Raw genomic sequence first — 16434 nt, 5'->3', positions numbered from 1 at the left:
CATCACCTTGATTTCTGTTTCGAAAGAACTACTTCCGAGACACTTGGAACATTTTTGACTTCATCACCGTCTTGGGCAGCATAACTGAGATTGTGGTTGACTTGCAGGTGACCTCATTATGCCTTGTAGTTTAAGAGTCAGATACATGTCGTGTTTGTGCTGATAACAGGTTGTCTCCTCTTTCCTTTGCGCCGCTGCCAGAGGATTGACACGTTCAACATGAGTTTCTTGAAGCTGTTTCGAGCCGCTCGTCTGATCAAGCTGCTGAGGCAGGGTTACACCATCCGCATTCTCCTCTGGACTTTTGTTCAGTCCTTCAAGGCGCTGCCTTATGTCTGCCTGCTCATTGCAATGCTCTTCTTCATCTACGCCATCATTGGCATGCAGGTCAGAAGTAAACAGGCTTTATCGAATGTCTGCCAACGAATCACAATTTCATGCTAAAGTAAAATGGGAGAGTTTATATAACATCTCCTGAATTTCAATGATCTCTATGTCTTTTGTGTGTTTATGTTTAAACCAGGTGTTTGGGAACATTAAACTGAATGAAGAGACTCACATTAACCAACACAACAACTTTAAAACCTTCTTAGGTGCCCTGATGCTGCTGTTCAGGTACGAAACTTTTATTTTATAAAAGTTTTTTGGGGGGAAATTAATCTGAATAATCATTATTCTGAGCCCTTATGTTGCATTTGTATTAAAGCAGGGCTCTCATTTGTAAAACATTATGTAGGGTCTATGTCAAAAGTGTGTGTAAACCTGAAATCCAGATTTATGAATTCATGCAAGTAATTCCTTTATAGGTCACAGCAGAGCCTCAATGTTTGCACACAAGGGCCCGCCTCAGGTCCGACCCACATTCAACCATAACTGGTCAATGCAAAGTGCCTTAATTTAAATGATGCTGATCAGCGTTACTTTATAATTAACAACAGCAACCATGGAGAAAAGAGGGGGAAAATGCAATTTCACCAAGGATGTCATAATGGATGTCATAATTTATGACGCTGTTGGATGTCACAATTTCTGACATCCACAGTGATGTAAAATAAGGTTTTCCCACCCACAGTGTAAGGAAATCTGATGTATCGATCATGTTTATAATGCCACCCAACAGGTGTTAGAAAGGCACCCATTATTAGCTATGGTACTGATTTGGCTTAATCATGGCCAGAAAATTTAAGGTATAAAATAAAACAAAATAGAATTACATTAGATTAAAATTAAAATAGATGAATAAAAAATAAAATTGCGATGACATTCTGGTAAAAAAAAAAAAAGGTGAGCAAAAGAAATTCAGTCAGGTGTTTTCTTGTACTTCAAAAACTTTACCTCAAAGTCCATTTTTATCCATTTGTATGATTCATACAAAATAAAATAAAAAAATGTAATGCTCATCAAACATGACAATACAAATGTTATTTGAATAATTGTAGCTCTAAGTTTGTCAATTGTTCTGTGGTCATAAAAATATCCATTAAACTTTTTATTCTTGATAATTCACCCTCTGTGAAATGCAATGCTCCAAGCATCACAGCAGCATTTCCAGTGACGACCAAGGAGAGAAAATGTGTGAACACATCAGATCGATTCACAGCTTTGATGTGAGAATCATATTGACCAGAATAACTCCGAAACATGATGCCGAAGATACCGTTGTGCTCGGCTCCTATGTCATCATTTTATAGGCAAATTTTCACAAAATGTAAAAAAAAAAGAAAAATCTAAACATTAAAGCACCACTTTAAAACCTACTGCAAGCCTGACATTTAGAATCATAGCTATAATGTGGATCGTCCTTGATGTTTGGGTTGAACTTTCCAGATGGCAGACGCAATAACGTTGATCAATCTGTGATTTACACAGTGGGACCTAAACGGCTCCTCGTATTTTGTGATTTTGTGTAACCAGGAGTGCAACGGGGGAGTCGTGGCAGGAGATCATGCTGTCGTGTCTGGGGGGGAAGCAGTGTGAAACGGACCCCTCGCTTCCCCCTGCAGCCCTGACGACGGACCAGAAGGAGGGCTGCGGCTCAGACTTTGCCTACTTCTACTTTGTCTCCTTCATCTTTTTCAGCTCTTTTTTGGTAAGTCGAGATGTTTGTATGTTGTTTTGGGTGGAGGCAGCCAGAAAACTTTTGAGTTTCTAATCTTCTCCTGTTCCATCTAGATGCTGAACTTGTTTGTGGCTGTGATCATGGATAACTTTGAGTATCTCACGAGAGACTCGTCCATCCTGGGTCCACACCACCTGGACGAGTTTGTCCGAATCTGGGGGGAATACGATCGAGCGGCCAGGTCAGTTTGCACTATTTACCTGTTTGATCCCAGTTTGTGCAGACCCTCTAAAAAATGTGAATTAAATATACTTATGGTCTAAAGGAAATTCCTCATCTCCCATCTGATACAAGTAATCAGATTTTAATGTTATTTACATCTAAATTCAGGAGTACAAAACTTCAAGTGGAAAAATTGTTTGTGTGGTAGACCATTTACCATTTTTAGTAGCGATAACTTAGAGTAGACAGTTTATCTATAACTTTTTCAGCCTCTCCAAATGTTAAAAAGGAATTACATTATTGGTGTCAACTTGTAATTTACAGTGCTGTGTATGAAGCATGGATAAATCATATTTACTGCTCACAAGTTGTTCTGAAACAAACACTTGCTTCCCAAAACTCTCTAATCAACAGTGTAAACGATGGCCACAGAAAAACAAACCAATATGGTGGAAAAGCTCTGACCAATCTGCTTTGTGGCAAAGACAGAAAGAGCAAACGAACAACAACCAAATCCCTGGAAGTGGATTTTGGAAACTTCAAGCAAGACAACCAACTATAGCAGTTTCAATTTAATGAGGATGAAACGTTCTTATTCTTTCTAAACTCTCCTCGTTTTTCTAAACGGAAAAAGTGCTAGAAAAAAAAGAAGCTATTTTGAGTTTTTGAAATACATTTTCTAATATTTCTAGAGGTTATTTGAACAAGATGATATAACCGCTAAGAAATTAATCAAATGTCCTAATCAAAAATAAGTAGATTTCACAAAAAGGATTGCACTTAAGAATCCTGGAGTCATTCTCATGTGTTAGAGAAACGCTGAAGTTATTCAAAAACATTTTATTCATTCCTGTAAAACTTAACTCCGTAAGCAGTGCGTTGATAGTCACAGGGGCGTACTACATGACTACTACTTTATTTCCACATTTCCTGAAAGAGCAGAAGTTACAGAAACCTCTCTTCTCCTACAAACTGAGTCTTTCTCAATATCTCCAGTTCTACTCCTAATCAGCTTTGCTCATATTTTATTTGCAAGAAATAATTTAATTGGATACAAAATGCCCCTGAATGAGTCATCAAAATGTTTGAATTGTTCCCACTGAAAGTCAGAAGTATCGATAACAAATATTGGGCTGTGCTCAGCAACATGCTGGAATATGAGCAAAGTCCACAGCGAAAACTCAAAAACTTACAAAGTATTTCTGGTCGAGTTTTCAGTGCAAATATCTCGTTACACTTGAAATAAGACAAAATGAACTTACAAAATACAGCAGCTTGTTTTATGTAAATAATTCCTTAATATCAAAGAAAACGTTTTAGTTCCACTGGCAGATTATTCAAGACATTTTCCCAAATTAAAGGTGAAATAATCTGCCGTAATGGTGCAGTAGAGCAGTGAAGGTTTATACAATCTCTCTTGTTTTCTTTATTTGTTGTCCTGAAGACAGTGTACATCCTCGACAGCAGGATCAGCTGTTTGTCGTCTCAGGATGTGTGAAGCTGTTCTTTCACAACTAAACGCATTAGTGTGCATTACACTGAAGTTCTTTAAATGACTATTTAGCCAAAGATCTTACTTTTAAAAAGGACTGGAGGGAACTGTCAAGACATTATAGTATTGAGTCAGGTTCTCTTATCTTCTGGTCATCACACTGGCTGATCTCCAAAGAGCTGAGATCTGCTCGTAAAGAAAAGTTACACCCCTTCAATGTTCCAAGACGAGAAATATGTCAAAAAGCATTAAAGAAAATAACACCGGGCGTAGCAGCTCAACATGCAAAGAAAAGTTACCAGAATGTGACGATGTTTTATTGTTGCAAACCAAGACAAAGGCAGGAAAAACTTACCTGAGGAGCATTACCTTAGAGACCTAACATACTGGCACCCCGCCCAGGAATTTAAAGCCTTCTCTGACCTAGTCTGCCTTATAATTCACTGTAGTGGTAAATTAATCGCCTGTGACATTACACGTGCACTGTGTCAGTAAGTAAATATTGCTTTGTACTGTATTTCCATGTAAAGTTAGTTTACTCACAATTACACACCAGATGGTCCCTAAAATTCCCTTCAAGTTAATGTTATGTTGTTGGAAGGGAAGTCACAATGCTGCCACACAGTCTGTTGCTCATTTGGCTCAGTCACTGAGAGAAAACAAGTCGCTGCTGCAGCTTAATTTTATGGGTGAGCATAAAGGAGGAACATTTGGGTAGAGTGCTAGTTGGTTTAATTTAACGAAACAGTACATTTTCCGAGCAGAGAAAGTTTATTTTTTCATAAATTGACACCCTCACTGGTCCAGATGGTCTGGCTGCTGACTCCAGTAGAGCAGTCTGTCGGAGCAGTGGCACGATCTGTGTGCCCTTGTTGCTTGGCCGTGGTTTTTCCTCTTCTTAAATTCATAATTTGAATCATTTCATAATCCACATGTTTGCTTTCACAAATCTCACCCATGTTTCCTTGTGTGGAAGAACTTTGGGGGAAGGAAAAGTGCTCTATTCCTCACTTACTGTGTTGTCATATCTCAAGAATATATTCTGACAGTTACACATGGCATCACCTTCCACATAATTTAATGCTCTTTCTGCTATACCAGGCCAATCTCTAAAAGCTCATGTTCTGTCAAAATAGTGTTATTATCATAGCTTAAAATATTTGCTTTGAAAAAAATGGAAAAGCAGTTTGTTCTTTATTTATGTTTTCTATATTTTCTGAGTGTGAAATATGATAATTGCTCTAAATCAAAGTAACTATGCAGCTACCAAAATTCCCTCTTAGTAAAATGATATGAATCAGAAATTAAAGTGAATGTTTTTTTTTTGTTTTGTTTTTGTTATCCAGGTTATGTTTAAACTTAAAGAACAGAGCCTTTTCCATCCTTGTTGTGTTCTCTATAATGACATGTGTGCTCTCTCCAGCGGTAGGATCCATTATAAGGAGATGTACAAAGTTGTACGCACTATCTCACCTCCTCTGGGCTTTGGAAAGAACTGCCCCCACAGGGTGGCTTGCAAGGTTTGGTTCCCCCATGTCAGCAAGCGTCCCTTTGGCCTCTTTTACGTGGAATCCTTCCTCACTTCCTCCTTTTCCTTTCTTCACATCCCTTCACTGATTATCACCCCCCCTGCTCAATCTTCAGGGATGTGTTACTCAGGATAAAGAATGACAGTGCTTCAATGTCAGGGTACTAAGGCACAAAATGTCCCTCATTTGCTTGGAATCACAGTGGGAACAGTCTTAGTTTGACTAGACGCCCAAAGTTGGCTTTTGATCCAAGCTGAGGGAGTTTTGTCTCTCTCTACCTTTTGGATCTGGGGTTTATGTGTCGGCCAAATGCCACATATGCTACAGAAGGTAAGTATGTAATTTTTTTTGGGACCAGATCCAGAGAGGCTGTCATTTCTTTGCTGATCCTGTTGAAGGACTCCTCCTTTCCTATGTTTCTATGCTGTGTGATTGGCATAGAAAAAATGCACTCCGGTTTATTTATCCTACTTTGCTCTCTCTGTGTTTTGTGATGCCTTAAAATAATTTTTCTCTTTTATATCCTCCATTCCTCTTCCTCTCTTGCCACCCTTCACCCTCTCCTGTGCTACTTTCCTCCACCATCCTTTGGGAATGCACTCCTCTGATTGCTCCACCCTTTTATTAAATTTCCCCTCCAACACCATCCCTGTCCCTTCTCCCTCCTCTTCCTCTCCCACCCTCTGTTTTTTTTTTTAACCCTTTCTTCCTCATCTACATCCTCATGGCTACCTGGCGCCCCCAGTGGTCGTATCCATTACACTGACATGTATGAGATGTTGACCAACATGTCGCCACCTCTAGGCCTGGGCAAGAAATGCCCCTCCAAGGTGGCTTATAAGGTAGATCAAACATGAGAGAAAGGGTGCTGCCATGTATTTCAGTCACCAGAAATAAGCGCAGTGAATCTTCATTTTGTGTGTCAGACATCAGAAAAGTAAAGCATCTTTTGTGTGAATTGTAATACAAAGATTCGCTTGTCAAAGTATTTGTCCATCAGCGATAATTTGCCTGTTTGCTTTGCATCTTGGCAGAGAAATAAGACATCATTTCTGTTTGCTGGTATCTGACGAGAGACTATCCATGTTAGCTCTGAGGCAGTTTGAGGTCATGGAAGAGAAAAGTTGTTAAACATCTACATGCCTGATGCCATCGTCAGCTGTCCTCTCGCCTTTCCTGCATACTCCTCAGCCCCCTGCGTTGCCAAGTCTGCATGTGCATGCGGCAACGGACGTGTGTTGCATCGGTTTGTTTGTTGTTCCAATGTGTTCCAGTGTGGATTATATATGTGCACGCTCAATTGCAGATTTATCTCTTTTATGGAATAAAGCTTGCAACAAGCTAGATTTTTGTTTTACGAATTACAAGAGAAAAAAGGAAATTATCTCTAAATTGTCTTGATACTTTTTGTAACATAATGTAGCTTTCTAAGAGCAATGTTTTGTTTGATGTAGCATAAAATCATAAATTATCAGCAACATGTGTTTTATTCAATTAGCTTTTTCTGGCCCTATAAACTAGTAATCACCAAAATTGAATTTTAGCTATTTAATTCAAATTACTCACCATGCTTCTCACAAATTGATCTTAAGAAAATAGACAGTTTTGTTAAATGTTAAATATTTGACCACTTAGACCTTTTACACTGGCTGCCTTAAAATCATAATTTGACTGATGGTTGATTTTCATTCACCAGTTCTGCAAAGCTCCAGTCAGTGATTCTAAGAAAACATTTCTACTTTGAAAGTGTTAATGTTTTATATAGTTTATATCTTAATAAAAATATACAAATACTGAGGTGTTTATGCATCACAGCTTTTGCTTTTTCACAAGACAGATTATAGCTCACTTTTTTATTTATTTATTTATTTATTTATTTTGCACTACAAAATGTGGGAGTGCACAAAAAATTACTTTTTTTTTTATCTAAATCATCTAAAAATAAATAACAGTTGTTTAAAGCTTTATATTTAGACACTTAACTGATACTAGAAATAACTTATATACTCTTCTTATTGCAGTAATTACTTCCACACTGGAAAGTGTTGTTGTTTTAGAGATCAGGGATGTGGAGTCAAGTGATCGCATTTTTATCTTCTACCTAATCAAGACTAGTCAGGGATAAAATCTATCAATCTCTTACCACCAACCAATTTCCTAAGGCATGTATTTATATATGAGAGTGCATGCACACTTAAAACTTTCTTTCCTGTAAAAATTTTTTTGATTTTTTGATTTTTCTCCTACACAGGGAAATAAAAGTCATTGTTCTCTTTGTAAAGAAGTGAACATTTTGTTACATAAAGGAGAGCAAGCTTTAGAAAATACCAATAAATCTGCATTTATCGTACACCGTGCGGTGTGTTGTTCCATATTGACGTACTGAGTAAACTCTCTGTTTCCATCAGAGACTTGTCCTGATGAACATGCCTGTGGACGATGACATGACGGTCCACTTCACATCCACTCTCATGGCTCTTATTCGCACTGCGCTCGAGGTCAAAATAGCAAGAGGTTGGTCATAATCTTACACCTGTGTAATATCACATAAAGCTTAAAATCTTGAGTTTATCTCTAAGCTTTTGTTTCTGCCTTTTCATTGTCAGGAGGAGAAGATCGAAATCAAATGGATTTGGATCTGCAGAAGGAAATTGGAGTTATCTGGCCTCACCTCTCCCAGAAGTCGCTGGACCTGCTGGTTCCAATTCACAAAGGTAAAAATCCTCACAGTAACCTCTACTTAGCTGTATGTCAAGAAGACATCAGCTTATTTTTGTTTCATGGATAAATAAACATGCTTCTAAATACATTTGTCTGAATGGCTAATTGTTATTGTGTGACTGTTTCTGTTTCCTCTTTCACAGCCAGTGACATGACTATAGGAAAGATATATGCTGCCATGATGATCATGGATTATTACAAGCAGAGCAAAGCCAAGAAGCTGCGCCAGCAACTGGAGGAACAAGTATTTGTTTTTTTTTATCTTGTTCTAAGGTTTGGTTTGAACATCTCTGTGAATTTGTGTTTATATTTTCCGATGTTATGATTGATGTCCACTTCCTGCAGATGCTAGGTTCGACAAGCTATACATTTGTAAAAAATATCTTGGGTAAATCTTATATTGTAATGTGGACACAGCTGATGGGGAAAAAAAAAACATTTTAAATGTTAAAGTGAATAATGAGTGCATGGATTCACAAATCAGACCTTGTCATGAGAAAGATGAACAAAAAAAGACCCAAATGCTGGTGAAAAACCCTGTCGTACAGAATTTAGTCAAGATTTCCTGTTAATTTTACTACATCAGGTGCACATGCTTAAAATATCCTAACATTCTGAGGCTGAAACAGGAGGTTTTCTCTCCTACTCAGTTCAGTGGAATTTCACCCTAACAGCACCCTGCAAGAGTCTAAATAATAAATAATAATTAGAGTTAGAATAAAGCCAAATACAGAACACTAAGGGAAAAAACTCATACTCACTGTGAGGCATGGAGGTGGAAGTGTCATGGCTTGGGAATGCCTTACAGAACTTCATCACAGAATATATCAGGGGCTGGTTAAGGAAAATAAAACTGCATAGACAATAAAACTAAAGCTAAACTGGACCTTTACATTAAGAAATGTAGAGTTCTGTAGTGATCCTGATCTCACGAGATGCTGTTTGGTGGCCTGTTATCAGGCTGTACATGCAGGAAACTCTTTAAACATCTCAAAGCTGACGGTGAAGAATCAAAAGGCAAAGAGAATAAGAACAAACAATTAGATTATAGGCTGTCCTGAATTAAGTTAAAATAAAAATGTTTGTAAATATGTTAAGGACAAAACAAATATTTTTTTTTCTTATCAAGAGTAATAGTCGAGATAGAAGCCAGAAAAATGGCAAAAACATCAAAATTCACAGACTAATAAAATGTGATGTTGGTGTAATTTTCTGCACTGATTCATCCATAGCCTCAATTTTTATTGGCCATGTTACATTAAGCACAAGGTTACCAGGGAGGGTGGGGGAGTTTACAGAGAAGCAAACATGAATGAACCAATCAGGTCAAATGAGGAAACTGAAGCTGCAACTCTACACAGTTTACAGCAGAACAGAAAATTAATAATAATTGATGCTCTGTCCAAACCCCTAGTATTACACACAATATACACCGTTTGTTAAATGAGCAATAAAAGGAATCTCTCTGCTGTGGATGTTTTTAATTCCCCCCAGCTTTGAGTGGAAGGTTAGTCGGTAATGAAGAAACACAGTTCAAATCAATGAAGCAAGGACATGAGCTTGCTTATTACATCTTGCCATTGGTGTAGGTATTTTAATTTCCCACTTGTACTTCTGTCTCTTCTTAGAAACACGCCCCCATGTTTCAGCGTATGGATGCTTCCTCTCTTCCTCAAGAAATCCTATGCAATGCCAAGTCCCTGTCATTTCTCCGACACAGTGCCGGATCTGCTCTGTAAATATTCAGCTTTCATTCCTGTAGCATCTTTTATGTGTCCTGTATCGTTCTCTGGTAGCTCCTCTGCTCTGTTATTTTTATTTTTTATTTTTTTTAACCCTCATCAGCACCAGAGGAGGGTTTGTGGCACTCAGCCCCATTTCTCCACAAGAGATGTTCCTGCAGCCGCGGCCTCGCTCCAGAGAGGAGAAGGTGGAGGAAGAGGATGAAGACTATCATTCACCATACCGCCTGTACCCCCATCCACATCACCACCACCACCGCCATCATCATCATCATTTGCATACACTGGTAGGTGTTCAGATGTGCCTCAGCTGAGACAGTCCCTTAAAGTTGAGGTTGAACCTTTACATGTTCACAGTTTTCTAGCCTAACTCGTCTTCATTCTTTGCTAACGTATCCCTGGCTGAAAGTGATTTTATTTAAATGAAGATCAAAGAGGGCAAAATACTAACGCTACATTTTTTTATATTTATTTGTAAAAATGTATCCTCTTCTTTCCACTTCACAATACTGCTTTGTGTTGATCTAACCTGTAATATGCTACTATAACACATGATTGTAATGTGACAAAATACAATATAAAGATTTATGGACACTGCTGTACGGCGGCGTATATTAGGTTAGACTCAAAGAGGCTGGGATTTTTTTTTTTTTTTTTTGCTGCTTCCGCAACTCCTCTGAAGAAATACTCTATTTTGTGTTGTTTGTGTAGGTGCCGGAGGTAGTGGAGTACAGCCATCTGATGCAGCAGGCCAGGCAGGACCAAACGGTTATTAAATCACCGCAGCGCACTGCATCTATCAGAGCATCCTCCATGCCCAGGCTGGCTGTTGATCCACAGGTAATGAAAAGTAATCACCTGCACTCAGTCCTAAATCCACTGCAGACCGAATATGTGCTGTGAAAATCAGTGGCCAAATAAAATCCCCAGCTGCATTTAGTGCCTTCATATTTACTGCCCCGCCGCACTGACGAGAAATAATTGACTGCAAAATCGAAGCGACTTTCGAAACAAGAAAGAAAATATCACTGTTTGGTGTTGCTGTCGGCTACTTGTCTGTCTTTGGGTCGTTTCACATGCATGAAGGCTGCGGTGTCAGAAGACGGGAGGCTGATGAAGCGCTCCTTCTCCACCATCGGAGATCAGTGTGTGAACGGCCTGTGGCAGGAGCAACACTCTCTGGAGAAAATCAGCCCTGATGGCACATTCAGAGCTCGTCAAAGGAGCTACAGAGGTCACTTCAACCTTTTCTCAAAGATAAAATGTTATGTTATGTTATGTTTCTGATGTTTTTGTTCAGAAGAATTACATCAGACAAAAAAGGAAATGACCTTGGCAAAAAACATTCAGTCAATTTTTTCTCTGGTACCATAGTTTTTACGTTTCATAAGCTTTAAGCACAACATTGAAAGTTTATGCATGTTAAGTATTAGATTTAGCTTCCAGATCATTGATTATTTTAAGTTCAGTTTATTATTTTCATTATATTAAAAAAAATCTAATTTGTATTGTTAAAAATGCATAAATAAATAGACATCAGCGCTTTTATGCGTTTGGAAATTTACCTGAAAGGAAGAACGTGTTGTTAATTACTGGAGGCTGAAAGTCACATTGAATTAATGACTGTTCAAAGGTACAAATATTTATTTTGAGTGAAATGTGAACTATCACTTCCAGGTCCCAAAATCAGCCCCAGAGAAACAAGCAGTCACGAGAGAGGGAGATCAAAAGAGCGGCGCCACCTGCTGTCTCCTGATGTGTCCCGCTGTAACTCTGAGGAGCGAAGCAGGGAGCCGTCCTGCGAGAGGAGGCAGTCCCGCTCACCGAGTGAAGGACGCGTGCACAGCGTCCAGAAACAGGTGGGAGTCCAGAGCACATGATGAAGATGCCTCCCAGAAAGGAGATCTTTGCATATCTTAGTTTATTTTGGATTTTTATATATATATATATATATATATTAGAGAGGTAATTTATTGTTAATTTTGCAAGAATTTGGAGGACAATACAGTCCTTTTATAATGCAATGGACATAAGTGGTCATCAGGTTTTTGTATAATAAGTCTTATTTTGCAGTTGTGGTATTGTGAGGTGCAGCAGTTTTATTTGTGACAGTTGTTCAGGACATTTAGAAATATTTTTATCTGTTAACAATTCTCAATATCATATAAAAAAATAATAAATACTTTTTTTGATTGAGGACCAAAATTGCAACATTTGTTACATTTCCTGCTGATATGTTTTATTTTTCTCACTGAACAGAAAACAAACCAAACCTTTGAAAAACTCCCCCCCCCCACTTGACCTGTGGTGGCGCTACACCAAGAAGAAAGCAGCAGAAAAACCTCTGAAGCACAACTTCCTTCTTCTTCACAAAGTGTGAACAAAAATGAAGTGGTGTGAGATTTTAGCGATTGTACGATTTCTCTTTTGTTTTTGGCAAGATACCACAACCCATTTTTCCTAGTATCGCTAGACACAGGTGAATTTCAGTTGTATTTACCCAGAATGCCCTGCGCTATAGGAGCAGTCTCTGGTCCGCTTGACATTCACAAACGCAGAGTTCACTTCAACCAAACTGAATAAAGTACTAGGTTTTTAGAAGGACCAAAGTTGGTTTCTCTGATCCTCATCAGAGTCTAATTTCACATTCACACTAAATCAAACTTTATAGGCAATTAACCTAGAGTTTGATTGAAGCAGACTAAAAAGGGCCGAATGCACTCTCTCTGCCACTTCTCTCGTATGTCTCTTACAGGAAATAGCGACAGGAAGCCCAGCAAACTCGGCCTCAGAGTCCAGTACCCCTCGTAACCGCCGCCAGCTGCCTCAGACGCCTTCTCGTCCGCGGCCTTATATCTCATACTCTCCTCTCGTCTGCAAACCATCAACCTCTCCCACTGCTGCTCCCTTCTCCTCTGAAGGGCAGTACCAGCCTCAGGACGCCGCCGGTGGCTCCACAGAGACCTCATGGCGGGCTGAGAAGGAGAGCAGACCCCTGTCGGCGGGTCACTGTTCATCTGGAGGTCAGATTTCAGGACCAAGCCACCCGTCGCCTCACCGCTACATATCAGAGCCCTATCTCCCGTTCCATGAGGACTTCAGCGGTGATGATTCAGGTGACAGGCAGGAAACACTGACCTTTGAGTTTGCCATGGCCACCAGTCTGGGACGGGCCAACGCCATAAGCTCCGCCCCTCAGCTCAGACACTCCTGGCAGGTTCCCAATGGTCATGTCCGGAAGCACTTGGTCCAGGGGAGCCCGACTGACAACAGCGAGCTGCTAAGTGACACAGATGAGGACGACCGCTGCTAAAACTCAAGAGACAAAGATGTAAACGATGCACAGTGCTTTGGGGCACGCCGGGGCGGCTGCACAGCACCGGAGGGACCGGGTTTATCTCCTCTGTGGCTCAGAGAACCTCACGTTCTCAGCACCGTAGCATTACAGCCAGGACTGAGCAACACCGCTGTTCATCTGGACGCCTGTGTCCGTCTTCACATGTCCGTGCGTGTCTGTAGTAGCCGAAGGGAATCTAGACGTGTGGACCTGAATGTCTGTTTCCATGTGTGTGCTCTTAATAAAGAATGTGACAAAAAAAAAAAGGCGAAAAGCAGAGGGAGACCCAAACACAAGTAGCCCAATGCGCCCAAATCCATGTGTTGCAGCTCCTTCCCAAACAAGCGTTTTGTTAAAGAACAAAAATACGGTGAGAAGTCTGTCCAACATGTCCAAATGTCTCCAAAAAAATCTGATTAAGTGCATTTTGTGGAAGTGAAAAATAGAGGTAGCATATACACATGTAATAAGATGAATGTATTTTAGTTTTATGTTCAGGTTTATTTGGTGGGTTGCTGTTAAGTCTTTACAGTGCATAGTTGTGGGAGGAGAAAATTCAGTGGTCGAGCAGCCAGTCCTATTTTTCCCTGTTTACAGTAAGAGTTTCTACATGACTTGTGGGCATTACGCAGCTCTATCTTTCTGTTAAAATGTGAAAACAATGTATAAGCTTGTAAAACTGATGAGAGATGTTTTGTCTCAGGATCTGGGCACAATCCAACGTGTACTATATGGACCCGGCGTGAAGTCAAGGAAAAGCTGACAACTGAAATGTTTAATTAAGTTTCAACAAGACAGAGTCATCGAGACGGCTGAAAATTTCATTTCATCTGCTTTGCTCGCCGTCTACAACGACCGGCGAAGCCGCCATGTCCCAGTGATGCTGCCACGTGAAGCAAGCCAAATGTTTGTCCAACCTCCGCGCCTCTGTGCTGGACCGCCACTCTTGATGGCGTGGCAGAGAGCTAATTTAAGCCATTTGTTTTGTACACAGAGCTGGAGATGTGTTGCCTTCTTTCCTTTGATGATGAAATTTGTGACAAATTATTGTCATACTGCCATACATGGACGCTTGAGCAGAGTTCACAGCCGCGGTGTTGTTTATTTCTAGCCCACTTATTGTTCCCATCATGTTTCGTCTGTAGAAACATTGTTATTGTATTTTCTGTGCTTGAGAGCTTTAGTATTTTCCACATGCATGATCATGTCTTGAAGCTGCCTGATTATTTTTGGTGTTCAAGAGGTTTTTACAGAAAACAATATTAGAAAACAAATATGTAAAGAAGTACACTATATTGCCTAAGGTATTTAGTCACTTGTCACCTAAAAATATGAACTTGAGAGACATCTCGCTTATGTCACAGCAATTGTTATGATATTGACCCTTTCTCTGTAGCTGGAAGAGCTTGAACTTTTCTGGGAAAGCCTTCCTCAAAGTTTAGGGGTGTGTTTACAGGATTTTTTAAATCAGCATCAGTGAGATCAGACACTGATGTTGGAGGAGAAGGCCTGGCTCATGCTCTTTGCTCTAATTCATACAGCAGGCGTTTTATTTATGAAGTTGGATGTTGGTGGAAGTAACCAATTTTTCCACACCACACTCATTCACCGATGTCACAATTTGTTTTTGGTTTGCGCTGGTTTTGTGGGTTTATTGTGATTCTTTAGCTTTCAGATTCTTCATGCTTTCTGTTCTGCATATTTCGCTTGTTTTTATGTTGTTGGTTTCCCTGATTCTCTGCGTACGGCTGTAGTACTTTGAATTTCTGTCTATTCCTTGGTTTGCCTTCTATTAGCGTTCACTGTCTATTTATCCAGCACCATCCCTCAGTGCCTCGGCTCTCTGCTGTCCATAGCTCGTCTGCTCATTAACTCATCTGTCTTGCTTTCCAGTAACCAAACACCCCACCATAGATAGTTCTTGTTTTTTCTCATTCTGAGTCAGGTCCTCTGTAACTGATACCAGGCTGGTTTGTTTCTTGTTTGTAAATTTCCTAAGAAAGAAGCTATTTATTTTCACCTCCCTCCCTCTTACTTTCTCATCTGCTTTACCATTATGTCACAATTTAAGTATTTCCATACCTTGCTTTGTGAATCCCAACAATCATCTTGCCATTTCCAAACTATTCCTATGAAGTTGGCCGTCTGAAACTGCCCAACGTGTCTCGTTTGGGTGAAGTATTAAAGATTAATTTAAATGGTATTAGGAGGATGACCCAAACTTTGTGCCTGAGTTGCAGTTGTTTGGAGTCACATCACTCTTGTGAATTTCCCAGTTGTTTGCAGAAGCAGTCTCAATGCCTTGATGCTGGGTTTAACACTCCTATGAGCAACGAGTCGACTGAAACATCAGAGCTCACCGACTGGGCTGGGTGACCCAATACTTTCAGCAATAAAGTGTATTTGTTTCTCATTCTCAGCAATCACTCTCCACATACTTTGAGCATCACAAAACTTCAAAAGGTTCGTCGTTCCCTCTGATTAAGGTGAATATTTATATCATGTGCTGTTGTGTTGTTAAAATATAACGAGTTTGAAATGTGAACCCAGGACATATTGAGACCCAGGAGCTCTCTGAAAAAAAAACACAACAACCAACAAAACAGTTTTAGCAGAAAAGTCACTGAAGTGTGTTTTACTGTAAACCGGTTGGGTTACGAACTCTGTAGTATATACATCGCGTAGAAATGTCCTACACATGTACAGCTCAACTTAGGACTTAACTTGAACGTCGGTCTGTACAGACAGCCTAATCTGTGCCTGGGAAAGCTTCCTGTCAAGGCTGGATTATTTAGATAGACAAGCCCTCTGGTAAATATGTACAAAATCCATCTGTCATTTATAGTACCTTTTGATTTCTACTGTAATTATCATGCTTGTTTATGACTGTTTACAAACACATTTAAAAGATGCCCTGTCTTTTCTGTGCCAAGTTAAATTAAATTAGTATGATTTGTTAACACACCGGTCTGCTGACGTGTTTCTGTAATGAAGATCATGGTGACGACTTTTAGGATGCAAATTTAGTAAGATCTTGCATTGACCCTTACAAAATAAAAAAATAAATAAAAAAGTAGAGCAAAATTTGTCTAATTTGTGTCATAAATGTGAGCTAACTTAATTAGAAACATCTTCAACAATTTTTGCATGTTTGCAAAAGTTTTTGTAGTACATATGCAGATATAAAGCAATGAACCTGTGAAACAATTTTACAAACTCAAAGTAAACAAATTATTATTTTATTTGTGGATTCTAGCCTTTGGTCGTATATATATATATAGGCAAACGTTTTTCAGGCTGAAAAACCTTTATGTACTAAAATAGTTCAATAC

The 16434-nt window shown here is 39.5% G+C and overlaps 1 protein-coding gene across 2 annotated transcripts in view; it reads left to right on the top strand.

Moving 5' to 3' along the window:
• cacna1ea (calcium voltage-gated channel subunit alpha1 Ea) overlaps nucleotides 1–16186 on the top strand; it is an 88762-nt gene extending 72576 nt beyond the window's left edge. The window contains exons 33-47 of one of the 2 annotated variants that reach the window (XM_088004984.1): nucleotides 27–107; nucleotides 202–387; nucleotides 524–615; nucleotides 1915–2089; nucleotides 2173–2300; nucleotides 6048–6144; nucleotides 7711–7816; nucleotides 7909–8016; nucleotides 8167–8267; nucleotides 9652–9758; nucleotides 9869–10052; nucleotides 10477–10605; nucleotides 10852–10999; nucleotides 11443–11624; nucleotides 12521–16186. In XM_088004984.1, the coding sequence (XP_087861110.1) occupies nucleotides 27–107; nucleotides 202–387; nucleotides 524–615; nucleotides 1915–2089; nucleotides 2173–2300; nucleotides 6048–6144; nucleotides 7711–7816; nucleotides 7909–8016; nucleotides 8167–8267; nucleotides 9652–9758; nucleotides 9869–10052; nucleotides 10477–10605; nucleotides 10852–10999; nucleotides 11443–11624; nucleotides 12521–13078 (2382 nt within the window). In that variant the 3' untranslated portion in view covers nucleotides 13079–16186. Of the gene's footprint in view, nucleotides 1–26; nucleotides 108–201; nucleotides 388–523; nucleotides 616–1914; nucleotides 2090–2172; nucleotides 2301–5196; nucleotides 5294–6047; nucleotides 6145–7710; nucleotides 7817–7908; nucleotides 8017–8166; nucleotides 8268–9651; nucleotides 9759–9868; nucleotides 10053–10476; nucleotides 10606–10851; nucleotides 11000–11442; nucleotides 11625–12520 lie in introns of both variants that reach the window. The other variant, XM_088004985.1, reaches the window with a different exon arrangement.
• The last annotated feature ends 248 nt before the right edge of the window (nucleotides 16187–16434 follow it).

The sequence above is a fragment of the Poecilia mexicana genome, unplaced genomic scaffold (genome assembly GCF_051168715.1).
Source record: "Poecilia mexicana isolate PSO_F unplaced genomic scaffold, ASM5116871v1 scaffold_4, whole genome shotgun sequence".
Taxonomy (NCBI): domain Eukaryota; kingdom Metazoa; phylum Chordata; class Actinopteri; order Cyprinodontiformes; family Poeciliidae; genus Poecilia; species Poecilia mexicana.
Note: the sequence above shows the minus strand (reverse complement) of the source record. Positions and strands in the feature narration are given on the sequence as shown.